We start from the raw sequence: 27,391 nt of genomic DNA on the forward strand, positions 1-27,391 counted from the left end.
CAGATGCAGAAACTCTGCATTCTGCAGACAAGGGTGCCAGAGGCAGGGGCCTCAGCCCTGCTTGGCAAAAGCTGCAGAGGCAGGGAGCAGGAGCTCCCTGTCTGCCAGCACAAAGAAAGGCAGGGGAGGGAGCAGAAGCTCCCAGCCACACCTGCCACAACAAGGCAGGGGGGGGGGGACACCCCCTGTCAGAACACGAGACAGGGGCGCAGCCCCCTGCCGACAGCAAGAACAAGGCAAGGGGGCAAAGCCCCTTGCCAGAGAACAAAGATGCACACAGGGAAGCAGGGGGGGCTTCGCCCCCTGCTGGCATGATGGAGGAGGCAGGGGGACAGAACCCCCTGCCGAAGAGCAACAGAGGGTGCAGGGGGACTCCGCCCCCTGCAGGGGAAACAACAGGAGAGCAGGGGTTTTCAACCCCTGCTGAGGAAAAACAGAAGGCAGGGGAGGAGCCTCTCCCCCTACCAGAAACAACAAGGGAGCAGGGGGGCTCGCCCCCTGCCAGAAAACAAATGCAGGGGGGCTCGCCTCTGCAGGCAAACACAAAAAGGAACAGGGGGGAGGGACCCCCTGTCAACAAAACAAATGGCAGGGGGACGGAACCCCCTACCTGCACAACAAGGATGGCTGGGGGAAGCCGAGCCCCCTGCCGACAAAGCAAAAGAGGCAGGGGGTCGATCCCCCTACCGAGAAGCAACGGAGGGCAGGGGGAGCCCCCCCCCCCCTACCACAAAACGATAGGAGTGCAGGGGGGATCGCCCCCTACCGGGAAACAATCACAAAGGTAGGGGGGGCGCCCCCTACCGAGAACAAAGAAAGAGTGACAGGGGGCGGAACCCCCTGCCAAGAAGGGTCAACGACAGGGGACTTAACCCCCTGTCGACCATCAGCAAACAGGGAGGCAGGGGGGTTTTAACCCCCTGCCAACAAGTGGTGACGACAGAGGGCTCAGCCCCCCTGTCGATCCACCCTGCACAAAGGAGAACAAAGGGGAGGGTTATACCTCCGAAAAATCGCAGGAAACGGGGTCGTCGGAGGCTGGCGTCGACTGAGGTCACCGAACGGAGGGTGGTGTTGCCGAAGTCGGAAGGCTGTCGCCTGCACACGGGGTCCCTGGCACCACCGATGTCCAGACAAGGAGGGGACGAGCGGCGACCGGCGGCGAGTCGCCGGCACTCGACGACTGCAGGGAGGAAAAGCAGAGGGGTGACCGATGGCGACGAACCCTCGCTCGAAGGGTGAGAGGCGAAGAGGTGGTGGCCGTGCTTGCAGGATACCGGCGCTCGGGGGGTCGGCGGCGGCTCCCACGACACAGGGAACGAAAAAGGGGGGGTTCTGCCGGAGCTAAAAGGCCGTAGGTGGCCGACGCAGGGAGCAGAATAAGGGGGATGCTGAGGCTGCCGACTGTCGAAGGTCGCCGGCGCTCGAAGGCCACTGGGTCGCCGGAACTCAAAGGGGAGGCGAAGAGGGGAGTGCTCGCACCGTCGGGAGGTCGCAGGGAGGATCGCCGGTCGTCAGGGAGGCTGCCGGACGGAATCACTCGCCGGCGTCTCCGATCGCCGGCGGCAGCGTGTGGGGCGGGAGATCGGAGCAGAGGAGAGGGAGAAGGGGCGAGGGTTTTACCCCTCGCCCGAGACACCTGGGTCTTTTTTAAAAGACGCAGGTTCTCGAGAGTTCGAGAACCCGGGTCCGGGTTGAGCTCGGGTCCGGCCCGGATCCGGGCCCGACATAGGTGTCAGACCCTGACTCGTGTCTGACACGTGCCGGGCACGTGTCTGACACGAGTCGAACTCGATTTTGTTTTTCACGGGCTTTACATCCTACCTCCCTTAAAAGAATTTCGCCCTCAAAATTTCATAGGAAGGTGATCTGCCTAGATCGCAGCCAAAGGGAACTAGGTAGATTAGGATGCACGCACGCACACGAACCCCCAGACACATAAGCTTCTGAAGGGATCAGAACAACACATAATGCGTCCCAAAGAGAGGTTCGAAGTCAACAACTTGATCGAACAAAACGTATGTGTGAATTCATTATGAACTTGTCTTCGCAAGAGTTCATAGAGAGTCATAAAAGGAGGAGTTTAGCAGAAGGCTATAAGAATGCTTATTCGTTATCTTCAAGGGTGAAGAGACACGACGAGTCATCAAAGAAAATGAGTCTAGTAGAAGACCAAAAGGAAAGGTTAAACATTAACTTCTACTAGACGCGATAAGGGATGAAGGGACAAAACGAGACATTGCTCTATATTACGTTCCTTGAACGGGGTCTCTAAATCATCATCAAGACGTCGTGTGTCACACTCGCAAACTCTAACAAACTCTGCGTCATGAATAACCACAATCTATACCCTCTCAAGGCCTTATGCGGCCAACTGCCACCTATCAAGACTCACTTAAGGCGACATACATTCTCATAAAAGCCCACCCTTCCACAGAAGGTCTGAAACATGATCAAGATCTAAAAATCAATAGAGATCTGATTCACACATCTGAGCTGGGCATAAAAATCATGCTAAAACAGGAAGCCAAATCTATAGATTCACAACTGGCTATACTCATCAATATCAGAAAATCAATACAACTCACCATAGCCTTAATGGCAATCAAAGTCACACAAGTTCCTCGTCGGGCCTCCTGATTTGGGAAACGTACAACCTCACATGAGATTACCGCTCTAGATGGTATACCTGGTCTTGGACAGTGTATATCCTCACAGAGATTCTACCACTCTAGCCGGGTTACCAGATCTTGGTCGTACGAACCCTCATAGAAAACCCTTGGGAACCCAAACCTCAACAAATGCCATAATCAAAGAAAATCACTACGATACCCGCATCAACACAAATAACCGCTCACTGGGTCGATAGCCACTAATAATCAACAAGATCCACGCCGAATCACCTGGTCTGGGAAAATGTACGACCTCACAAGGAATTACCGTCCTAGATGGTATACTTGGTCTTGGACCATACACTTCCTCACAGTCCACCGTCTTCGCGGCTACCCGGTCTTGGATAGTGCACGTCCTCACAAAATTCTACCACTCTAGTGGGTCACCTGCTCTTGGTCATACACCCCCTCGCAGATAATCCATTGGAGATCAGATCCTCAACAGGTGCCATACACAGTGATACATGTATCAAAACAATCGATTGATCAAAATAATTGACCGCACACAAGGTCAGAAGCCACCAAGATGGGCGTAAGCATAAATACCAGCAATATGCATCGTATCACTTCACATGGCAGAACAAAACACAGAATCACACCTTCTTCCAACAATTCTTATCACGTGTTATATCAATCACATCACATAGAAGATTTAAACTACGCAATTCATCAATGCCACAAGAAACATTATATCCTCAGATAGGACCTCAAAGCGTGCACAATCAAAGCATAAATTTTATACACAGAAATACGCAAATAACGTATTATGAATCAACTAAACTTCAACTTACGTAGTTCCTACGTAATCCAATAAATTCACAGGATTCAAGTTGTATGTGCAAATAAGACAATTCAAATCTTTGCACCATCATATGCATTCACAATTCTTACCTCGAAGCACATCGCATTCGACCACTTCAGCGTGAAACACACGCATATATCTACAAGACATCTCTAGTCCAATACCCATGATATTCATAAATCATGCTATACAGAGATGATATAATCACACAATTCATCATAATGTGAAACCCTGCAACACAGTTATGTAGGCGTGATGTATCATCAAACTACTAATCATTTGTAGTCGCGAGGTGTCATATATCTAAGGGATCTAGACTAATGATTTGTAGGCGTACAAGTCAACCACCTAAAAGTTAATCAGTTGTAGGCGTGACACGTCATTCACCTAATAAGCATCACGATCATTAAGATCACAAAGACACCAAAGTCACACGAAAATTCATCGATAAGCTTTTACTTAACAAAAATACGCAACAACACACACAAAAAGTCTTAAACTAAGACTAACAAAAGTGTCTACTCGACGTTTTCTATGTGTTCTGTTGCTACTACTGAGAAGGTTGGGGCGTACTGCCCACTCGCCGAAGGTCATCGACCTTCTCTATGCGACAATCATGGATAAAGTGGCCCACTTTTCCACAATAAAAGCAACCACCAGAGGCTCGAGGACATGCCTGTCCACGGTGAACACGATCACAACTCAAACACTTTGGGTTTAACGGTCGTTGAGGCTCATTTCCTTCACTTAGTTTCTGTCTTTTAGCAGGTCGACACTTGTTGTCAGCACTCTCCTCGGCAGACTTTTTATCACGACGCTTGTTAAAGTGGCATTCTTTAGCAGAATGCCCCATCTTTCTGCAAAAGTGACAATCAACAGGGTTCCGAAGGCACATCGGATCGGACAAAACATGAGGGCTGACACCTTGCTCTAGATTGGTGCTCGTGTAAACCAACCTATCAACCTTATGATCCAGGTTCTAGACCATCGCTTGGAGCTGCTCAACTGCTCCGGTCAATGCGTCTATAGATTTGATTAATCTATTGAACAACACTTAAGCAAAAACACATTCTTAAATGAAAATAACTACAAAATAAGTTAAGATAAAATAATACTCACAGTGCGATGCAGATGGCGGATGATCAAGGATTACCACTTTCCTAGTTGCTCTGATACCAAAAGTTGTAACGCCCCAAAATCGTAGACTCGAAACCTTTTATGAAAAAGGTTGAAAGCTTTGAAATCAATCATTTATCAGAGTTTAAAACAGAAGTTCAGCGGAAGATCAGGTTCAAAACAAACAAGTCCCTAGACCTTGGGCACATTACAACCAAAAAGCAGTTTCCCTCTTACAAACCCATTTGCAGTTCAAATAGATATTTTATTGAAATTAAAGAAGAACCACATTTTGGTAATACAGTTTTAGAAATGCAGAGTTATAATAAAAAGAGATGCTTTCAAAAAACCCTTATACCGCATCTATCAAAAGTATCCCCAGGAGCGCAACGTCAGGAAAGGGCATTGCCTTGAGTGCATCGCGTCATCATGCCATCGCAAGCTGTCTCAACCTGTTCACCACCTGCCCATGAAAATGGGTCAGTCACACAACAGACTAGTAGGGGTGCAAAGGACAAGAAAGAGCAAGAGCTGCAATAAGTAAGATAAACGCTAGCTCAAGCAGGAACAAGCAAGACTAGCAGATCTAACCAAATGTGCTGTGGAGTAAGCAAAGCTCTAGTAAAGCAGACAGCTACGTAAAAGAGCAGAAAGGATCAGAGTGCTTGAACAGACCACTATAGCAATCTCACAAATATAATAGGTGAAGAGTAACTAACTCTATCCACCAGCCAAGCAAAAGCAATTGCAAAAGACAGGTATTCATAACAACATTCGAAATAAATACAAGTACCATTATATGGTTCAGCCTATCGGCCAGCAGCTACATTAATCGTGAGGCACAAGCTATTGCATCACAAGCAATTATAAGCTACACAAGATAAGCAATCAACTAGTATGAGAAACTAGTTATCACCAAGCACAAAACTGCGTAAGCAGTTTAACCAATAAGGGTAACGCCTCGACCGACGTACCTAGCTCAACGAGTAGCATACCTAACTACCGAGCTAACAAGCAAGCAAGCAATGCACGTCACAATATGCATATCTCAAGATCATGTGTATAAGTTATATCTTGTCTCATTACTGAGCAGGCCATTGTGGGTACGCACAAGGCAAAACGTAGAAACAACCGAGATCGATTCAGGGGTCCATTATGCTATGTATTTTATTATACCCCGAATGACTGACTGAGTCCGCTTCCTAAGGGGACAGTCTGTGACCAAGAGAGTAAATCCCCAAAGGCAAACAAAGGCCCAATGGATGCGCATCCGTACTTCTGCAGAAGTGGCCCAAAGGATTTCCCCTAACCTCCGATGACTGGGGAAGGTCAAATCTTTGCCCGAGATTGCCATATATGACTGTCCATCGGAGTTTTGTACCATCCATCCTCTCTCTTGATGAACCGTTCCGAATGAGCACGACGGAGGGTTTCTTAACCGTCGTCCCATTCTCATGCTCTGGTCTTTCAACCCAATCGAGCATCTTGCCTGTGAAGGCGCATGATTATTATTTAGGTGAGTTATACGCGCCATTGCGCGTTCGAGACAAGCACACAATTCACATCTTACTCACAGCAGTACGCATCGTAACTATTCACATATACAATCATGATAAAAAGGGGGTCAATCCTTAGTGAGGGTAGAAACATCACTCTTGTGATCTCAAACACATGCCATTGCATGTTCAAGGCAGACATAGGCCTCTCATCCTACTCATCGTAGTACGCAACGTACCTGTTCAAAAGTACAACCACGATAAGAGGGGTATGGATCTCTCGCAGGAAATCCCAAAGCTTCTACTTTATAGAAACCCGCAGTGAACTTATCCCAGTTCCAACTGATCGTGCTCGGGTCCTTTAGACAATCGCAAGCAATCGGCCTATTAGGCGAAAACAACATAACAGGATTAGCTTAATGTGTCAATACACGCTTAGAGGTTACTGTAGACCTCTCGTTCTGCTCTCGTAGCCCAAACATATCGTATGTGACTTAAGGGTACAACTACAAGAGGAGGAACATGGATCCTTCGTAAGAGATCCAACAATACCTTCACAAAGGAAGGCACTACAATCTCGGTTGAACCAAAAAGGCCTAGAAACTAGGTCTTGCACCAGAGGTGAGGTAACGCCGATCTAGTGATGGCTCAAGTACCTTGCTAGGATTCCCGCCCCTACTCGTGCACAGGCTTTTAAACCAGGCTATCTGAGTCAAATCGAATAGGTGAACTAAGGTTGTAACACACCTATCCCGAATGCACCGATTTGGGAGATTTGGCCGCTATCACTTTACAAGCTATACATTCCTGAAAATAGGATCGCACCTAAGACGATGTCTTTTGAGAACTGAAGTGCATAAGTGCGTGCCGTGGCTTGTAAGCCAAGTGAAACGATATACATTATACATTCGAAGTTGCACGCAGGGAGTGCAAGCTGACAAGAGGCAAACGCATGCACACACTAATACAAAGGCAAAACGAGGGACAAGACTCAGTGGGCGAAACCGTACCGCGAGGGTAAAACGCTAAAGCTCCACACGAGGTATGAGATCATACCTCCATCATCGTAACGCACAAGCAGGCAAACACGTAAGCAACTCGTGAGGTAAGAGATCCTATACTAACCACGCGAGTGTAAAAGACGACTCACGAGGCATGGGGTTGCACCTCGATAGATCAATAAGCGCAAGTAAGAAAAGGAGCATGCGACAAAGATATGATACATGCACGAACAAGGCATATGCACGAAGCGTAGCATCAAGGTAAAGACGAATACATACAAAAGGTAAGTGCAAGAGCAAGCACGATAGCACAGGAAAGTAAAATACGAAGAGTAAAGCAGAAGCAAAGCCATGGCGCATAAAGCGCAGGGCAACAAGTAAAAACAAAAAGTAAAGTGCAAGAACGTAAAGAAGGACCAGGCATCCTGGAGAACAAGGCAAGCATAAGGAAGTAAATGCCAAGGCGCAAAGTGCGGGGCAGCAGGAAAGTAAAGTGCGAGAAAGTAGAGAGGACAAGGATCGTGAAACCGCGTCCTTGAGTTAAAAGACATGGAATGTAAATACAGAAATAGAAAGCCTAGGCACATATAGCGCGGCGGCGACAGAAAGGAAAGTGCAGAAAAGTAAAGAGGACAAGGATCGCGAAACCGCGTCCTTGAAGGTAAAGACATACGTATATATATTATACGTATACATATATCGTCATCTTTTAATTATCTTTCTTATTTTAGCATTTATCAGCTCATTGTCCTTTCACGTAAGAATCCCCTACCTTAAGGGGCTGCGGTTCCTCGTACGCATGCAGCGTAGGCAAACAAGAGCTCGAGCCACAGAGGGCGAGCTAGATCCTCCGTTCAACCTGGAGAGCTTAGATAGTTAGCATATGCCAAAATAAACAAGCAACACAAGGCAGCAAGGCCTCCTTGCCGGCAGGAGGCAGATGCAGAAACTCTGCATCCTGCAGACAAGGGTGCCAGAGACAGGGGCCTCAGCCCTGCTTGGCAAAAGCTGCAGAGGCAGGGAGCAGGAGCTCCCTGTCTGCCAGCACAAAGAAAGGCAGGGGAGGGAGCAGAAGCTCCCAGCCACACCTGCCACAACAAGGCAGGGGGGGGGGACACCCCCTGTCAGAACACGAGACAAGGGCGCAACGCCCTGCCGGCAGCAAGAACAAGGCAAGGGGGCAAAGCCCCTTGCCAGAGAACAAAGATGCACACAAGGAAGCAGGGAGGGCTTCGCCCCCTGCTGGAATGATGCAGGAGGCAGGGGGACAGAACCCCCTGCCGAAGAGCAACAGAGGGTGCAGGGGGACTCCGCCCCCTGCAGAGGAAACAACAGGAGAGCAGGGGGCTTCAACCCCTGCTGAGGAAAAACAGAAGGCAGGGGAGGAGCCTCTCCCCCTACCAGAAACAACAAGGGAGCAGGGGGGCTCGCCCCCTGCAGGCAAACATAAAAAGGAACAGGGGGGAGGGACCCCCTGTCAACAAAACAAATGGCAGGGGGACGGAACCCCCTACCAGCACAACAAGGATGGCAGGGGGAAGCCGAGCCCCTTGCCGACAAAGCAAAAGAGGCAGGGGGTCGATCCCCCTACCGAGAAGCAATGGAGGGCAGAGGGAGCCCCCCCCTCTACCAGAAAACAATAGGAGTGCAGGGGGGATCGCCCCCTACCGGGAAACAATCACAAAGGTAGGGGGGGGGGGCGCCCCCTACCGAGAACAAAGAAAGAGTGACAGGGGGCGGAACCCTCTGCCAAGAAGGGTCAACGACAGGGGACTTAACCCTCTGTCGACCATCAGCAAACAGGGAGGCAGGGGGGTTTTAACCCCCTGCCAACAAGTGGTGACGACAGGGGGCTCAGCCCCTTGTCGATCCACCCTGCACAAAGGAGAACAAAGGGGAGGGTTATACCGCCAAAAAATCGCAGCAAACGGGGCCGTCAGAGGCTAGCGTCGACTGAGGTCACCGAACGGAGGGTGGTGTTGCCGAAGTCGGAAGGCTGTCGCCGGCACACGGGGTCCCTGGCACCACCGATGGTCAGACAAGGAGGGGACGAGCGGCGACCGACGGCGAGTCGCCGACACTCGGAGACTGCAGGGAGGAAAAGCAGAGGGGTGACCGATGGCGACAAACCCTCGCTCGAAGGGTGAGAGGCGAAGAGGTGGTGGCCGTGCTTGCAGGATACCGGCGCTCGGAGGGTCGGCGGCGGCTCCCACGACACAGGGAACAAAAAAGGGGGGGTTCTGCCGGAGCTAAAAGGCCGTAGGTGGCCGACGCAGGGAGCAGAATAAGGGGGATGCTGAGGCTGCCGACTGTCGAAGGTCGCCGGCGCTCGAAGGCCACTGGGTCGCCGGAACTCAAAGGGGAGGCGAAGAGGGGAGTGCTCGCACCGTCGGGAGGCCGCAGGGAAGATCGCCGGTCGTCAGGGAGGCTGCCGGACGGAATCACTCGCCGGTGTCTCCGATCGCCGGCGGCAGCGTGAGGGGCGGGAGATCGGAGCAGAGGAGAGAGAGAAGGGGCGAGGGTTTTACCCCTCGCCCGAGACACCTGCGTCTTTTTTAAAAGACGCAGGTTCTCGAGAGTTCGAGAACCCGGGTCCGGGTTGAGCTCGGGTCCGGCCCGGATCCGGGCCCGACACAGGTGTCAGACCCTGACTCATGTCCGACACGTGCCGGGCACGTGTCTGACACGAGTCGGACGCGATTTTTTTTTTCATGGGCTTTACAAATATACCCTAAACAATTGGTTCACACAGGCCCACAATAAGTAACGAGAGATTTTTTTTAAAAATAGGTACCCTAAAAATCTGTATCCACTGATCCGCGAAGTGTCTTCAAGTTCTAAAGTTTAAGGGTTCTCTTCCGGGTTCACACTGATATGCCCAAACTAACAACTTAAAGGTACTAGTATAGAATATTCAACTTCAATGGTACCACTACCGATATACCCAAGCTAACAACTTAAGGGTACTAGTAGGAGGATCTAAAGATCCAAATGATAGGACATGAGATTTTGAAAAATTCATAGTAAAATGACTCTTTTTGTAAGAGAGAGGAAGATAAAATAAGGAGCAAATCAATCAATGTCTCAAACAAACTCTAACTTGCAGGAGGTTATTTTTTTTCTATCTTCTATATGACATGCAAAATTTCTAGCAAGGGTTTCTAAGATTATGAGAAAACCTAGGCCTAATATTGATGCATGAATTTAATACAAAGCAACCTATTTATGAGATAAATTGGCTAAAACGAAATTAAATAGAAGATCTTACAAAAGAAAGCATCGGTGATCTGCACCACACTACAGAAATGTGAGAGTCATTCAAACGACAAAAACCTATAGGATGACCATCTGTTAGATTGCAGGATCTAACATACGGCAGAACCTGCAGACACAAGGGTTTGCAGACGGCACTACTGTGGATGACGCTGACTGTTAGACAACAAAACCTGTAAACATGAGAGTCTACAGATGGCACTGTATGCCAATAGTTTCTATTGATGTTGCAAACAGAGTAGACAACAAAATCTATGGATGGCGTTGCTGCAAATGACACTGTCTGTAGACGACACTCTCTACAGATAGAGGATTTGGCATAAGACAGAATCTGGACAACACAACGTTGTCATATGGAAAAATTTGAATGACTAAATGCCAATGGACGACAGTTAGCGGATAATTAAAGCCAGAGGATGGCGGTCAGGGATGACTTTGAATAGAGATAACAACCCGAAAAACAGAGATTTTGGGCTCTTTATGGCTCAAAATCATCCCATAATGTAAATTCTAGCTACAAAAAAAAATTTATTGTGTCCCATTTTGATCACCAAAAATTATGCAAAATCCTTTTTAAGATTATGGGCACGTCGTTTGCAAGTTCTGACCATCCTTTGCCTGAAGAAAAGGTAAAGTCAAAACAATTTTTTTGATATTTGTAGCTCAGATCATACCACCACAGATTGAAGTATGCAAACAAGGATTAGAAATGTGTATAAGTACATAATCAAAAAATTGTATGAAATTGAAATAAACATATTAGGGATCTGAAAAATACCTTTTTCAGACTCGGGAGTTCATTTTGTCGTTCAAGTTTCTTTTTGTTCTCTAGCTCCTTTGTGTAGGTATGAGTATTCTTCAATGATGTCAGAAAGTTGTGCTGGCAAGACTTGAATAAGCTTGTTCTTGAAGGGCCAATACTTGGGTATCTAATTTTCAGATGATTAACTTATGGGGGTGAGCCCTTATTTATAGAGTTCAGAACAAGACACAGATCACCAATTTTTTTGGGTCCAGATCCGATCACAAAGGATCCGAGTCTATCCTAAATGGGGATAAGGCTCATCTATAAGAGTCCTCTCGGATGAAGGTTCATCCAAGAAGAGTTCTCCTGCCCTAAAAAACATGTAGGGTGGTTGGAAAGAGATAATGATAAGCCTTAAAGCTTATCCACACGTTCGATATAGCGAACCACGAAAGGATTGTGCCATCCCATAGCATATGACATTTTGTTTTGCCTTATCATAGAATACAACATTTTGTTCTGCCTTCCCGTAATGGATGACAATCTGTTATCGCATCCTGTAGTGAACAACAATTCAGTAAGCCATCCTCTAGTTGGATGCCAAAATCTCCTTCACCATCTAAGTTGGAGGGGTACCTAATTTTTGCTTAACATCTGCAAACACTTGTGAGAACATCATTAATCGAGCATCATAAAATTTTGGTGTCTATAACTGTATAACTGGTGGGGTTTGCCTAACCCTAACTTGCTTTTAAGAAAAAAATAGATGAAAGATAAAATAGTAATCTATATATATAAAAAAAATCTAAGATTATTTTTTGAACTGAGGAGTTGCTGAGCACCCAAAACGCTTGGCTAGGGACGTCAATGGTTGGATTTGGGTCTGGTATCCAACTAAATCCAAATTGATCTGCTAGAGTAAAAAGCATCTGAATAGAAATTGGATGAGGCAAAGAGTTTCACATCCAAATCCAAGTATGAATCTATACTGGATTTGCATGTGATTGATATTGAGATTGACTAAATATACATCAGATTAGTTATTTAAGCTATTTGGATCCAGATCATACATAATTAACTTTTCTTATTTCAATCTAAATTCAACTCCAAATCCAATTACACAATAACCAATTAGGTACAACTCAGTAGTTCTTAGTAGTTTCCACTGCTTTACATCCCTATTCTTGGACTTTGTACCTATATATATATATATATGTAAGTAATGTGGGAGTACCTACTCCCACCTACTAAAAATCATGGTTGTAGGTTTTTTCTTCTCAATTAAACCTTATGGATGTACTCAACACAATTTATTTGATAGAAATCATGCTTTGGATCATGTTTTTTGAACATAAAAATAAGATTTTTAAGTCATGAAATTTTGATACATTGCAAGCCCTTGATTTTTAAAGTTCTTAAAAAACATGCATCTATGCTATAATCACATGATCCAAAACTTGTTTTCTACTAAGTAATGCTTATAGATCATATCTGAACAACAAAAAAAGTTTAAGAAATTTCAAAATCTAAAGCTTCTATTAGGTGGGACTAGGTACTTCGGGCGCACCCTATCATTACCATATATATATATCTATATATATATAATGGATTTATGGATTTAAGACCTGGATTTTTTTGGGGGATAACGGGTAAAAACCACCTCACTCTCGCTCATAAACTCTGTTTGTTTGGTAGAAGCTGTAACGTGTTGGAGTATGGAGCTTGTTCCCTACTTGAAAATGAATCCTATACTCCTGACGAATTTTTTGGAAGGTAGTTTTATAATTTTACCCTGGACTTCTTGTAGGATCATATTATAAAAGTTGCATAGACTTCTTGAATCAGGTTACAAGTTTTGCAGAGTCCTTGTAATATCCGAACAACACTTGCAAAGTCTTTGTAACACTCTTTGGCTTCATCTATTTAAAAAGGGCATTCGTCCTATGTAAGGTATCTCAAAATCGAATAATAGGGTTTCAATACGGTCGTGGACATTGTTAATTCTTGCCGATCCACATAAATCTTTGTTCCTCATGTGGTTTGATTTCTTCTTTTGCTTCTTCTCATTTATTTGTTTGTCAATTCGTCGGTTGTGTGCCTATCATCTCCCAATAGTTAGTGTAGGTCACCTTGTGTTGGGACATTGCAAGTTCAAATCCCAATGGTAATGTATAACTGGTACGGGGGTCTGCCTAACCCAACTTAGCTAAAAAAAAAAAGAACTCTTTAGAATTTGTAGCGTAAAAAACCAGGCTGCCCTTGCCCACTAGGGAGTAACCCCATGTTGCCCACTCTGATCCCTATCAGTTCATTAAGAAAATTAGGCCACAAAGCATGCCAAGCAAGGTTCCTGCAAACTTCTCCATGTATCAGGAAACTTTAGGTAGCTATGATCCAAACAAAACAAAGGAGGCATATGCCAATTGCCAAGTTGAGTCAGGTAAGGTCTCATAATCAATGCTAACAAAAGTCCAAATAAGATCCACAGAGCCAAAAGTAAAGCATATATGACAGCAAGTTAGCAACCATATATGTAGGGATGTCAATGGTCAGGGTTACCCTGATCCAACCCGTACCAAACCATATAGGTTTCAGGTGCGGTGATAAATAAAAATATCCGATTAAGACCTGGGTTCAGACCGGGAGGTTCGATTAATACATGGATCCGGGTATAGTTTGTAAAATTTTATACCAGATCCAGACCTGACCCGAGTTCCAACTGACAATTTTCAATGTAAAAATGGTAAAAAATATTATTTTACCGGGTATGGTTCATTTAGTTCTTATCGTGTCTGAGTATGGTTTCGCTTATAGTGGGTCAGATTAGACCCGAGTCCTGACTCAATACCATAGTCGAAAATCAGGGCCTGGTCGAGTTCCACTTGGGTCCTAACCAAACCCTAGACGTTGACACCCCTACATATATGTGCAAAAATTCTTGCCTCTTTTTTGTTCAAAGTGGGACAAAAGCTTTTGTTTTTCCAGATAACACAAAAATCAGGCTAACTTTCCAGAGAAACTTAAGGGAAAAGGGAATTTGAAAAGATGCCATGGTTGTATACAATCAGTTTCATCCTTTTATTTGCTTAAAGCCGTACTGAGCTGAACAGCTCAGGCAGACATTTGGAGTTATGCTTGTTGCATAAGTAATGAGGATTCACGACTCCCTGGGGGCAAGGGGTAAGCCCAAGGAGTTTTACAATGCGGCTAGGTCTCTGATCCCGGGGGTGGTTTCTTCTTGTAAATATAAAAAAAAAGTAACGAGGATTTTCTAATCATTCAAAAAATATGGTTAGTTCTGGAGAATATTTCATGAGACAACATGATCTATAGAGGGACACTTTACAGTATGGGCCTTTTTCTTCTACATATCACTCACCCCAACCCATAAATGTAGGCAGCCTTCTGGTGATCCCCATGTAGCTTGACTGCCAAGGTTGCAAGCCTAATAATGTTTGATATGGCAACACTCAAGGAGAAAGGGAGAAACCTCAAGCAATATTTCATGGAAGGCTTCAAGAACCTCTAGCAAATGATGAAACAAGGTAAAAAAAATTTGTTGGACACAAGAAATAACTTCATCAGGAGGTCCAATGATTGTCCTTCCCATAGAGGGTATGCTTGGAAGCATATGACACTCATCTTCAAAAAATCCAACATATTTGCTAGTTGGTTATATGCATATTGGAGTTATGCAGCTCCTTGATGATTTCCGTAGGATCATTTTTGGAAAATTACCTTTAGGGCTGGAAATGCGCAAAAGCTTGTGGCTTTTGTTAGATTAATTTGACTAATTAAGAATTTTATACTGGTCTTTGTGCTGTAAACTCTACCTGTAAGTCCCAATATCGATCTTAGTCACCTTTTCTATTTTTTATCCTTTTTTGGCAATTTATGATAATGCATGTGAGTGGCCCTTCTTATGATTATCATGAATATTAGTTGTTTGGTGTATACTCTAATTGAAACATTGAAGTATTTTATAGGATTGCATTACATTCACTGAAATCAAGTAGCCTGGTATAGGTTCAAACCCCGTGGGCGACGTCGCTCACTTGCACAAACCAAAGAAAGGCAACTCCTTGGGGGCGAGGGGTAAGCTCATAGAGTTTTATGCTAAAGAAAAACCGCAACCGCCCGAGAGAGCGCAAGAACATAAAAACCACACACGAAAAGAGATACATGATTGCGTGGTTCGGTTCACAGGAACCTACGTCCATGGCTCAAACACCCGATATTATTGTTTCATGTATGCAGATATACACAGTTAGATGGATATCTATGAGAGTGCAGAGCATAAGGGGAGGAGAGAGTTACGCAGTTTTGGAGGAGACATTGATTGCCTTGATGATAATAGTAGGAGGATACGGATCCTCCTTAATTATCCTTATTTTCTTTCTCTCTTTTCTTCTGATCTTGATCCCTCAAATGTCGACTAACCATAGCTCTCATCTTGATCCCTCAAATGTTGACTTAGCTGGCTGAGACTGGATGCTGGGTTAGCAAGTCCCTTATGAGGTTCACACAATGTATTGGTACATGCCCTGGGTATCACACCCTTTTACTAAAAGGTAGATTCACATTATTTTTTTTGCCGACCTCACAAAGTTTGCATAACTATATTTGTAAACCTCATGTTAAATTGAAACCTCAAAACATGGCAAATATTCTACTAAATTCGCATACATAGTATGAAGTTGGCATAACCGTACCAATAACCAAAATCAGTAGAAACTTCACAAATATTTCACTAGATTTGTATATATAGTTTGAATTTTCATATTTGTGATTTCCTTGGTGGTTGAAGGCTGACTGCAAGCTGACTGTTATCAGAAATTGACTATAGGTATGACAGGCTGAGCCAATGCGACTAGGTCTCTGATCCCGAAGGCAGTTTGTTCGTGTAATAAAAAAAAAAAAGGTAACCTAGTCCAAGCGAGCATTCTGCCAATTTTGGTTAGGAAAAGGAGACTGGGTGGACATAGTTCAATTAGTCATGTTGGAATTCCCTCAAAAACATAAAATGGTGGATGTTGTACTCTTTTGGAGACTCAAACAATCAATGGTTTCTCTCTGACATAAAAGTATATAAATAAATAAATAAAAGATATTTCAGTATGACAGTAAGGCGTTTGTAGGAATTTTGGCATCAACCAAATCAAACAAGTTCTTGAGTATGTTTGGGAATATATAATGCATATGATAAAACAAATCTACTTTTGGTAGAAATGTTAAAAATTCAAGAACTTGGACATGTTTCGCATGGTACCACATCACACCCCTATTGAGGAACACGGATCCCATTATTTGAAATAGGATGGGTTCCATCATACATTCAATCCTAGCCATCCAATATATAAAACCATCTAGCCATTGATTGGATGGTTAGGATTGACTGTATGACCCTGTTGACTGTTAATTGGATCTAGTGGAATTCATAGTACGCGATTCAAGGCTTTTGATTTTTCAGTTCACCAAAATGCAGGAAATTCTAGACTTTTGCTTAGGGGTGGTGACGTGGGGCGAATCCTCTATAATCTAGGATGGTGATTTAATGCAGGATAGTCAGGGTCAATGTTATCAGTATCGGACCGTATCGGCAGAAAATCGATACTCTTCATCCCTGAATTGGCTATTTTTTAATAAATGTAAAAAATAGTAAAAATTAAGTTTAATACTATTTTAACATTATTTTAATGGTTTTAACATAATTTAATGGTAAAAATGCATGTTTTTATTGAAAAAACATTAAAACTTATATTAAAATACTGCCGTACTTGTCAGTGTCTGAGCGTGTCCCCTCATGTCATCAGGGACGTTCCTCCAAAATAGTGTATCCATGTGACATAGGTCCTAACCCAAACCTAGGCCCGTGTTCGGGCTAGGCACAGGCATTATCAGAATGAGTTCCGGGTGGGTCTAGTTAGACCCTTTAAGCCCAACTAATAAACAGGCAAGGGCGGGCTGGGTTCCATTCAGATGTCATTTTGGCCATTGGGTCCAAAACTCACCAGGTTTCAGGCAGAACAGGGCATGCACCGAGGCATAAACAACAGCAGCTGAGTGAAGAAAAGATTGCAATTGCATGTATTTCCATCGCATGTTATGCCACACACTTGTACTCTTTGGAGCATAGATTTTCCTGGTAAACAAGACTGCAAATATTTAGGATAGCATATATACAACTTGAGGGAGACAAGTTTGCTAGCATGTCTATATCCTGCTGTTTTGTGAAAAGATCAGGGTTAATATGATTGCACAAATATTTGTGCACAACGCACCTGATCACCTTCCATCTTGGAGACAGGGCCTATCGGTTGTGGGGCCCAAGGCCTGATAGAGGGCAATCAGGTGCTTAATGCATAAATTTTGTGCCATGTGATTGCACCCGATCCCCCGACTGGGCTGTTTTAGTTTGGGTTCTTGTGGCACCATTTTATTTTATTTTTATATTTAGACAGAGAAACCACCCCCAGGATCAGAGACCTACCTAGCTGCACTGGCTTTGCCTGCCGTACTTATGGTCACTGTCCTGGCAGCATAAAACTTAGTGACCTTGCCCTAGGAAGTCATCAGGCTTCCACTTGTACAAGGAGGGTGATGCCCATGAGATTAGAACCTTGATCACCTTCTTAACAGCCTAGGTCAAACCCCTTTGGAGGCACCATTCCATTTGAATTGGCCTTATCAGGTTGCTACAGTTCACTTGGATTATCACTATCTCTAACAAACTCAGACACAACTCAAGCTTAGACTTAATCAGCTCGAGGTAAAGAAGATATATATTTGATATTTAACGTCTATAACCATAGAAATCAGTCATTTACTTGATGTAAATGCCACTATTTATGTTTTTTTTCTTTTTTCAAACATATATACTTGAGTCAAGCTGCACCGTGCACTAGAACCTTCCAGAGTCTAATTAAAACCTGGTCGCTAAAAAAAAAAAATCCATGCAATTCCTCTACTGGTCTAAAACCTTCCAGAGTCTTCCAGTATCTTCAATTATGCATAGAAAGCGCTACAATCTGTTTTCAACTTGTGTTCAAAGACCACCCCCCTCTGCAGAAAGAAAAAAGAGAGCATCAATCATGCACCCCTCACCTGCCTAGGGTGTGGTGGTCTCTCTCCCACTGCAGGCGATAAGAAGGGATGCATCTAGTGCAAATACAATGTTAACTGAGTACGGATAAATGATGCCTTTAGGTGAAGGGAAGAGATAGGCATTGGTGAGACATGCAGCGTCATCAACAGCTTTTGGAATCACCATATATATATGGTGAGATACAACCCACAGACCTGCACATGCACTAACACAAGTGGGAATGCAAAGCTTCCTCCCCTCCTGTCAAAGATCAAGTACGTACTACTTGTTTGGTCTTGGATACCGCGTTTCTACTTGACAAATAATATTTCATATACCAAGGTGCATTCGACTGTGTTTTTATTATCAAACAAGAATCAGGTTGGGGTATGATTGGGTGACTAGATCATGTAAGCAAAGAGATTTTTCCTGCGTCAGGGTGCAAGACTATACACAGTAAAGCTGACAAAGTAGCATTATAAGACGAACTTGAAGTGTTCAAGCTTGGCTCATTATTGTGGTGAGCCAAGCAGAGTTTGAGCTCATAATCAACCTCAGTTAAACGAGCCGTGTTCAAGCTGGTTTGTTTATTAAAAAAAACTACACTGTCTTCTAGCAAGAAATAGGATTTAAAAAACATACATGAAAAAGTATATCCAAAATATATTTCTTACTTACCACCCAGGTGGTAAGCGGGGTCCTGTGTCAAGCTGAAGGCTCTGGAAGGAATCCCTCTGCCACATGGGGGCGGCTGTTGTTCTGATAGGGGGCCTAACCCCAGCTTGCCTTTCAAAAAAAAAAAAAATTCTTACTTTCTAGCGAGCTTATACGAGTCAAGCCGAGTCAAGTATCTATTGTTCATGTTCAGCTTGTCGAGCATATTTTACGAGCGGAACATGAAGCGAGCCACGAGGGGCTCAGCTTGTTTCCAAGCCTGTCTTTATATATGTGGTATAATCTCAGGTAGTTTGGAAGTGGTCGCCCCTTTTAATAGGGGCAGTACACTGTCCACCGAACTCCCCCCTCCCCCACACCCGTTCTTAATGTTATAGTGGGGAATGGAACATGGATGGTGGTTAAAATTAAAACCTGTGCGGGAATGGAGTCTAGGATGGGGCTTGAGGCGGAGGGAAAAAATGGGCCCCCTAATTAATAGTAAGAGTTCTAGGTTAGGGCTTCGAAATTTTTTGAGCCCCTATTAAAAATGGGCTCTCTAAAAATAGGCCCCTTATTAATAGTAGGAGTTGGGGAATAGGGCCTCAGAACTTTTTTGAGCCCCCTATTAATAGTAGGAGTTCGAGGGCAGAACCTTCATTTTTTTTTGGGCTCCTGTTGAAAATAGAATCCTTATTAAAAATGGGCCCCTAAAATGTTTTTTGGCCTAGGGGCCCTGAGGCCCAAGTCTCATTGGCCTCTTGACAAGTCCGGCTCTGCCGCCATGCCCCGTCCCCTATACATATTATAAAATTATATATATATATATATGATATATATATATATATATATATGAGGTGGTGTAGGATGAAGCCACTTTCATACTTTTGTTTTATAGATGTCCACGTTTTCATGATAGAGCATACAATTTAACCCAGTCTTCTACCTTTAGTACTCTAGAATGAAAATATCAGAATATGAATGCAAAAAATCCACGAATCATGCCTTTGGAATTTGTACAAATGTCTGTCATTTTTTTTTTTAAATAAAAGAAATTTATCTTCCAAAAGAAAGTTGAACTGTATATAGCATTAAAAAAATGTCTGACGTGGTACTGTGACAAAAAGGACTTAATTTGAACTCACATTGAAAGTTTTTCTTTTTATCTGCTGATGAAGGAAACCATCCGTGCCGGGCCCGGTTGGGGATGGATTAATTAATGGGCCCACCCGCTGTGGTACTTCTATATTTTCATTTTTTTTTATGGCGCTCACCCACAGCTGGGTCACTTAATGGGCCCACCCTTGTGAGGTAAACCCAGAGTAGGTTCATCGATACCCAAGCCCTTAAGGCGCCCACCAATTAAAGGCATCCTTACACCAAGCCAAGGTGGGAGTTGAACCTGAGACAAAGGCATCAACACCACAAAATAACAACCATATAATTCATTTTCATATTAAAACCTAATTAACCCTTAATAGATTATTTTCTCTTGTGCTTAATTAACAAAATGCAGACCCCATCCAGGGGATGTCCATTTTATTTGATTTATTTTTTTTATGACGAGGAACCCTGGGTGGGTCCTACGACCACACTGCCTTACGTGGCCCACCTCTAAAAGCTATTTTATTTGAAAATGACACCAAGCAACAGTCATCTTTAAATCCATTTATGATTAAAAAGGATAACATCAGTATTAAAGTCGTCAGAATTATAAAAGGAGTTGTTGTCCCGTTTTACCAGAACTCTAGGCCTGTAATTCAAGAGGGCCTACCACCAACAGAATACATGGTTATGGCATGTTTGCCTCCACAAAATCATCAATCCTGGTAAAAGGCTATTCTTTGGACGCGTCATATGGCATTTGACAGCTAGGATAGATAACAAGCCAGCAAAAAACAAAAGTCAAGATAGCGTGATATCATACATCAAGGGGACCAGGTGGCAATGCTCATTATGGACTGTCCATCCCTATATCTCATAAAGCAAACAATCGCCAGATGGAGCTGGACTTGTATTACGAAAATGACAGTATAAGGCGACGGTAGTGGCTACACAGTTTACATGTAAGGTACGAAGGAACAAGTCAAAACAATCTCTGTGCTTTATTCAGGAGAAAAAAGGGAGATTTGTGTGCCATCATAAAGCATAACACGCAACATAGACATATTATGCATATTGGTGCATTGCATCATAGGCAACACACGCATGCATGGATGCATGCACACACACACATGAACAAGACTTAAAGCACTTTTAAAGGCACAAAGTTAAATTCCATAGACAATGACCACCACTTGTGGGTGAAAATATTGAACTTCCATTCAGAATACTAGACAATAACAAGCCAATAGAGCATGCACAAAGGAAATACCCTACAACTAGGGCTTGGCCTTCATTTAGCATCTCTCTCTCTCTCTCTCTCTCTCTCTCTCTCTCTCTCTCTAGAGAGAGCTACTGGGGTGATAGTCCTCCCCACCTTTTGCTTTCTTTCTGATAAGCAGATCCAAGTCTCTTCAAGTGATGGAATTTGGAGAATCCATACATCTCAGTTTATTCCATCATACTCTTGGCAATTTCTGCCCTGCCTTTTGGTCCTCTTCGTCACCAACCTGGCCCTCTAGGGAAATATAATTGTACCACTTTGCACAAATCAAGTAAACTACGAAATCAATCACTGTCAGGCCGGCCAGAAGGAAATAGAACCGATCCATGTGCCCGTGGTTCAGATCCCCTGGTATCCACCCAGGACTATTCTTCTTTGTGGTGATCCACATCACTATGCTCACCAACCAAGTGCTGACATAGTTGCCAAAGGAGATAGAGGTCATACATAGTGCACTTCCAAAGCTCTTGAGTGCATCTGGGGCTTGTCCATTGAAAAACTCCAGCTGACCAACATACATAAACACCTCAGATGCTCCAATAAGGCTGTACTGTGGGATCTGCCATAGTATGCTCAGTGAAGAACTCTCTCTCTGTGCCGAGTCGACCCTACTCAACCTCGCCAGTTCGACGACTCCGGCTGCAACCATTGCTAGCATTCCAATCACTAAGCCCACCCCCATGCGCTGCAGCTCGGTGAGGCCCCTAGGATTGCCGGTGAATCTGGCAGCTACTGGGGTGAGTGCTTTCCGGTAAAGGAAAATGAAGATCAAAACGCTTACAATGTCAAAGGCCGACATGCTAGCTGGAGGGACATGGAAACCAACAATCTTGGTTTTCATGACAGCACCTTGCTCAACAAACAGGGAGGCCATTTGAGTGAAAACAACCGAATAGATAATGGTGCAGAGCCAAATAGGCATCATTTTCAGCACACATTTCACCTCCTCTACCTGAGTTACTGTGCAGAGTCTCCATGGATCATTCTTGTTGGTCTCTAACAGGAAGTCCGATGGGGTCACTGTGGCCGCCTTATCCAAGAAACTGTCAAAAGGAAACAGAAAAATCATATAGTTAATGTTCTTGCAATAATAGGCATGCCTTAGAAATACATTTTGTTTTTTAAAAGGATTAAAAAGTTCCAATTCTATGCAACTTGGGTAGGTACAGAACTAATTCAACATGATTTGACTCGAGTCTTATACATCTTGATGGAACTATGCTTGGCAACTTGACCAAGTTGAGAAAAAATTATGAAATTAGTGAATTTGATTGGGCTTTGCACAATAACTAAAGTTGTCATTAAAATTCACTCTTTTACATAACCATGCTTACCGAAAGTCATCACTGTGCAAGATCTTCCTACTCCCTGCAATGGCAGACTCAGTCCCTCCCAACTCGTACAATTTGTCGCCACTAGGAGGCACACCAACCTTCCACTTCCTTGCTGCAGCGACCAACACTTGAAGGACACGTGGCAGAGGATTGCCACATGGCTTGAAATGACGGTACCTCCACGTGCCAGCAAGGAAGAGCAGCAGGGCCAATGTCGCGGATCCAGTTGAAGTCCAAAACCCAAGTGTCCAGTTGCCAGTGTCCTCAAAGTAGGCCAAGATGGTGTTGGAGAAGAAAGAGCCTAGATTAAGTGCAAAGTAGAAGTAGCTAAAGAATGAAATCTTAGAGTGGCTTTCCTTGGGGTCTTCTTCATCAAACTGATCAGCCCCAAATGTTGCTATAGATGGTTGGTACCCTCCATTCCCTAGGGCAATCAGATAGATAGATAGATAAAACAGCCCAGCTTCCAATGGAGTGTGAGGATGGCATAGTAGTTTCTCATTGCCACAACCAGTCGGCTTCATCAAGAACAAGTATGAACTCAATGATAACAGTAGCAGCCCCTGCTCATGTGCACAAATAGAACAAAGTCAGTGTATTTTAATAAAATTTCAGTTAATATATAGTCACATCCTGGTTTAGCTGTAAGAGTAAATTAGCTTCTGAATAGGACTTGAGCAACTCTTGGTAGTCGACTTAAAGGCCTCATTTAGGTGACTAGGTTCAGTTACCCTTCTCTTTCTAAATAACATACTTGGGATACCATAGAATCCCAAGAAAAAAACTGGTTCTGTATACTATGTTACAACTATCATGATTTGTCAAAATATCATCTATTTTAAAAGTATCATGTAAAAACAGTTTTTATGGCACTTTCCATAGGATTTATGCTTATATTTAAACATTTATATATCTTTTTATACTTCTTTTGTATATATATAGGGAAAATAGAATATGTAAACTAACAAAATATGTAAACTTGTATAAACCAAGATTTTCATAGATTGTTTTGCAAATCTTACCCTGCAGATGCATTCAGTGTGATCCATTTGCTTTGAATCGATTATTGGAACATTGTAGTCAGATAAAAAATATGATTTCATATGATTGAATATTTATGAAAATTTTAAACCGTTGATTTTCAAGCCTTAAAAGATCTTTCTTATACATCATATTCAGATGATCTAAGAGTCTGTTTCTATAAAACCAAGCATCAAGATCCCATTTGTATGGTAAAATTTTAGAAAAAAATAAAAAAACCTATGAAAATCTCGGTGCATCAAGTTACATATTTGGCTGGTTTATATATATGTGTGTGTGTGTGTGTGTGTGTGCCCGCCAATATTGGTCCAAGATTTTCTCGAGAAAAACCAATGTTATTGTCCCTTGCCAATATCTCCAAAGAATGAGATTTAAGACAGTTATTTATGTTATTTTCAAATTTCAACAGTAGAAAAATAACGTTAAGTTAAATTTCACCTTAAAAAAAGCGAAGACCCAAAAAAGCAGAGGCCATACCATAACAAAGATGACTTGGAAGATAGCACATGTTTTGTACCTCCCCCAATAAGAATCACTGAGGAAGGCACCAACAAGAGAGAATATGTAGACTGTCCCCGTCCATTTGCTCACGCTGTTGGCTGCTTCAGCGTTGCTCTGCTGCATCACCCTCGTCAGGAACAGCACCAAATTCACACCAACCCCGAAGAAGGCAAGCATGGCAAACCCTTGGTTAACTACCCTCAAACCAAAACCAAAACAAATTAAAAGTTAGAACACAGAAAAGTCTATTAAAACAAACAAAACAAGCAGTTAAAAAACCAAAAAGAAAGAACGCGTAGACAATAAAATAATTACTCTTCAACTATGAATCCCTTCTCAAACCACCCGTGCAGGACAGTAACGGAGATAGGCTCATTTGGCCCCATTGCCGAAATCAGTTCCACTCACCCCCTATATGTCACCCCTATTTTCATACCCCTCCTTGGGATTTCATTGATGCAATTTATTTTTATCAAATCTGACACAGATGTGAACTACATCATTCATTTAATAATGAAGATTGACATTTAAATCTCTTTGGTGATTTAAAAAACTAATGGTTGACAAAACATTAAGTTTTGAGTTTTAAAAAGTTATAGTGTGGTTCTTACTAAGTCGTAAATCGATCATGCTGAATCCATCTATAGGATGAGATTTGATAAAAAAAAACTTGCTATCATAAGAATTAAGAGGGGTATGAAGATGGGGGATGACATAGGAGATGAGTGAAACTGAACTTTCATTGCCAACTCCCCTTTTCCGAGTGTAAAACCTCCGCCTATCAGAAAACTTCTCCACTGATTTGTTTTGCAGCAAAGGATACACACCATAGGTATCGAACTAGTGACATCATTCAGCTTGAATGCCATAAGCCGACCATCCTAGCCAGGTGTGCGGAGCCCTTGCAGGCAAAGACTCTTAATCAAAAGTAGAGGGATAAAAGAGATGATTACGCAGTAGCAAGATTCCTGAGTTCCATCCTCCTGTGAATTCCTTCACGGCGGGTCGTCCATGGAGATCAACAGACCCATCCTTAGTGACTTGACCTCTGGCAACCTCGGTAGCGAGCACCATCTTTCCTTCATTCTCTGCTGCTCCTCTTCCATCTACTCCAAAGCTGCTAGAATTCACAACCTGCGTGCATGATGATGCAGCAGAGATCCCATGCATATAAATCAGAAGAAAGGTATATATATATATATATAGAAATTAACTGTCTATTTAGAGAAAGAGAGAATCCTTCTCTCTTAGAATTCTAGATTGCAAAGGAGATGAATCCCGCAATATCAGTGGTTAAAAGCTAACTTTTTCTTCTTTTCATTTATTTTTGAGAGAATTTCTTCTTTTCATTTATTATTTCAATACCTTTGAACTCTCTAGAGACTTCATTTGGATCGCCAATAACTCGCCGGAGATGTGTAGCAGAACAAATAATCGGCCGAGTCTGTCTGAGCTCTCTTGTTAGGTCCTGCGAAACGGCCGGTTTCAAAATTTACTATTAGTAGGTTACAAATGATACGGTGACAAGTTTTGCAGGGTTTAGAGAGCTAAATTTCCAGCAAAACTTGGCTCAAGTTTGCAACTTCTCTTGTGAGTGATCATTGATATGACCCACAAGGCTTGAGCGACTCAGCAAGTAGCACGGTCAAGTAGATACGTGGTCCAGCCTAAGTGGGTCATTTTTTTTTTTCAATTTACAACCAGAAGATACCGCGCCCGGCACAAAGACCTGGTTGTACTGGCTCAGCCTGCCATACCTATTATCATCGTGCCAACAGCATAAAACTCTGAGCCGCTGGGCATTGGCTTGGGCAAAAGGGAGACCCATGAGAGTCGAACCTTAATCGCCCGTGTAGCAGAGGCCCCAAACCACTAGGCTAACCACACCCATGGCCCTTATTCATTCACGTTAGCAAACAGAGGCAAGATTTACTGATTGGACCGAGTACATTGCAGCTACTGAGTCCAATCACTGGATGCCACACGTCAAGTCATTTGTGGGGTGGGATGCATGGCGTGTGCTCACTGGGCCGAATACCTTTGCAAGGTACTCGGTCCAATCAGCGCAAGGTACTCGGCCAGTACTGTATCTTCTCTGATCAAGGCCAACTTTCCTAGACTCCTCAAACTTTACTTGAGCCAACCATGAATCAAGTCGCTAGGCCTACTCGAGAACCGGTCATAGTTGGCCAGTGACCAAGCTCAACATATGAAGTGGCTCAAGTCCAACCTTCCTGATTGGAGTCTAGTGGGTGCGCCCATGCAAGCCTAGGTCCACAATTAATCGGGAACCCTGAGCGATTAATCGGTAGAGGGAATCACCAGAACGAGATATGGGGCGATCTCCTCTCTCTCTCTACAGGATCAGTTGACGAGAATGAAGCAGAGGATCCCGGAAAGAATCAATAACTGACACAAGAGATGAATGCTGGCACTGAGAAAAAGTAGGAAACATGAGAGAGAGAGAGAGCTAGAAGAGAGAGACTCACAGTGGGAGGGCTTAAGAGAGAGAAAGGAAGCACTCGGGGAGGGAGTTAATTGAAATGGTTGGCAGCTATCATGAATATATAGAGCAAGAGAGACGAGGTGTCACTTTCACCTTTTCTTCTATGGGAGGGAGAGGCAGGAAAATGGCAGGCGAATGAATAGAGAAAAAAAATAAGAAAAGGAAAGGGAGAGGGGCAGGTTTGTGGCTCATACAAAACCTCCCTGCGTTTGGTGGGCCCCCAAAGAAGCCCAAGATTAATGGAAATCTCAAGTATCATTAGTTGCTTTTTTCTTTTGTGCATTACATCATGATGCATCAACAGCAGAGCTGAACACTACACCTCTCTCTCTCTCTCTCTCTCTCTTGTTTGATCCTTGTTTTAGAAATTTATCAAGTTCTAGAAGCACCAATACGGGTGCTTGGTTAATTCATCATAATTTTCAGTTTTTGGGCACTGTTGGTATGTTTTCTGAAGGCCACACTCATGTCCACCAAACGGATTTATATAAAAAGCATTTTGGGAATTGGGATTTTCCTTTTTTTCTTTTGTTGGAAAGAAAATAGATGTCCATGTTCATTACCAAACTCTTCAACCAATTTTAAAAAAAAGATTTAACAGCTTTTAAAGCAGTAAACCTTCATTTTCTTTAACTCAAAAAGAGAAGAAAAAAAAGCAGCCAAGTTTTTTTTTTTATCTTTTCATTTTTTTCTTAAAGATTAAAATAATTACTTCTTCCAAAGTTGGTTTTGTTGGAACTTGAAAACTGTTCAAAGGATCCAGAGTCATCAAAATGATGA

The 27,391-nt window shown here is 43.4% G+C and overlaps 1 protein-coding gene across 2 annotated transcripts; it reads right to left on the reverse strand.

Annotated features, from left to right (window-relative positions):
• Positions 1-21,143: 21,143 nt before the first annotated feature.
• Positions 21,144-26,624, reverse strand: LOC149830403 (protein NRT1/ PTR FAMILY 7.2-like). 2 transcript variants are annotated; one of them, XM_090015803.1, is made up of 6 exons: positions 26,428-26,624; positions 25,471-25,573; positions 25,059-25,239; positions 24,082-24,299; positions 22,564-23,126; positions 21,144-22,272 (listed from the first exon to the last, which is right to left on the reverse strand). In XM_090015803.1, exons 2-6 carry the CDS (start codon positions 25,492-25,494, stop codon positions 21,405-21,407), a joined length of 1,854 nt encoding a protein of 617 aa, XP_089871929.1. In that variant the 5' UTR covers positions 25,495-25,573; positions 26,428-26,624; the 3' UTR covers positions 21,144-21,404. The 2 variants fall into 2 exon arrangements, with proteins under 2 accessions (XP_089871929.1, XP_089871930.1); XM_090015804.1 differs by having other exon boundaries at positions 26,336-26,453.
• Positions 26,625-27,391: the final 767 nt, after the last annotated feature.

Source organism: Nuphar pumila, chromosome 8 (genome assembly GCF_984573655.1).
Source record: "Nuphar pumila chromosome 8, dmNupPumi1.hap1.1, whole genome shotgun sequence".
Taxonomy (NCBI): domain Eukaryota; kingdom Viridiplantae; phylum Streptophyta; class Magnoliopsida; order Nymphaeales; family Nymphaeaceae; genus Nuphar; species Nuphar pumila.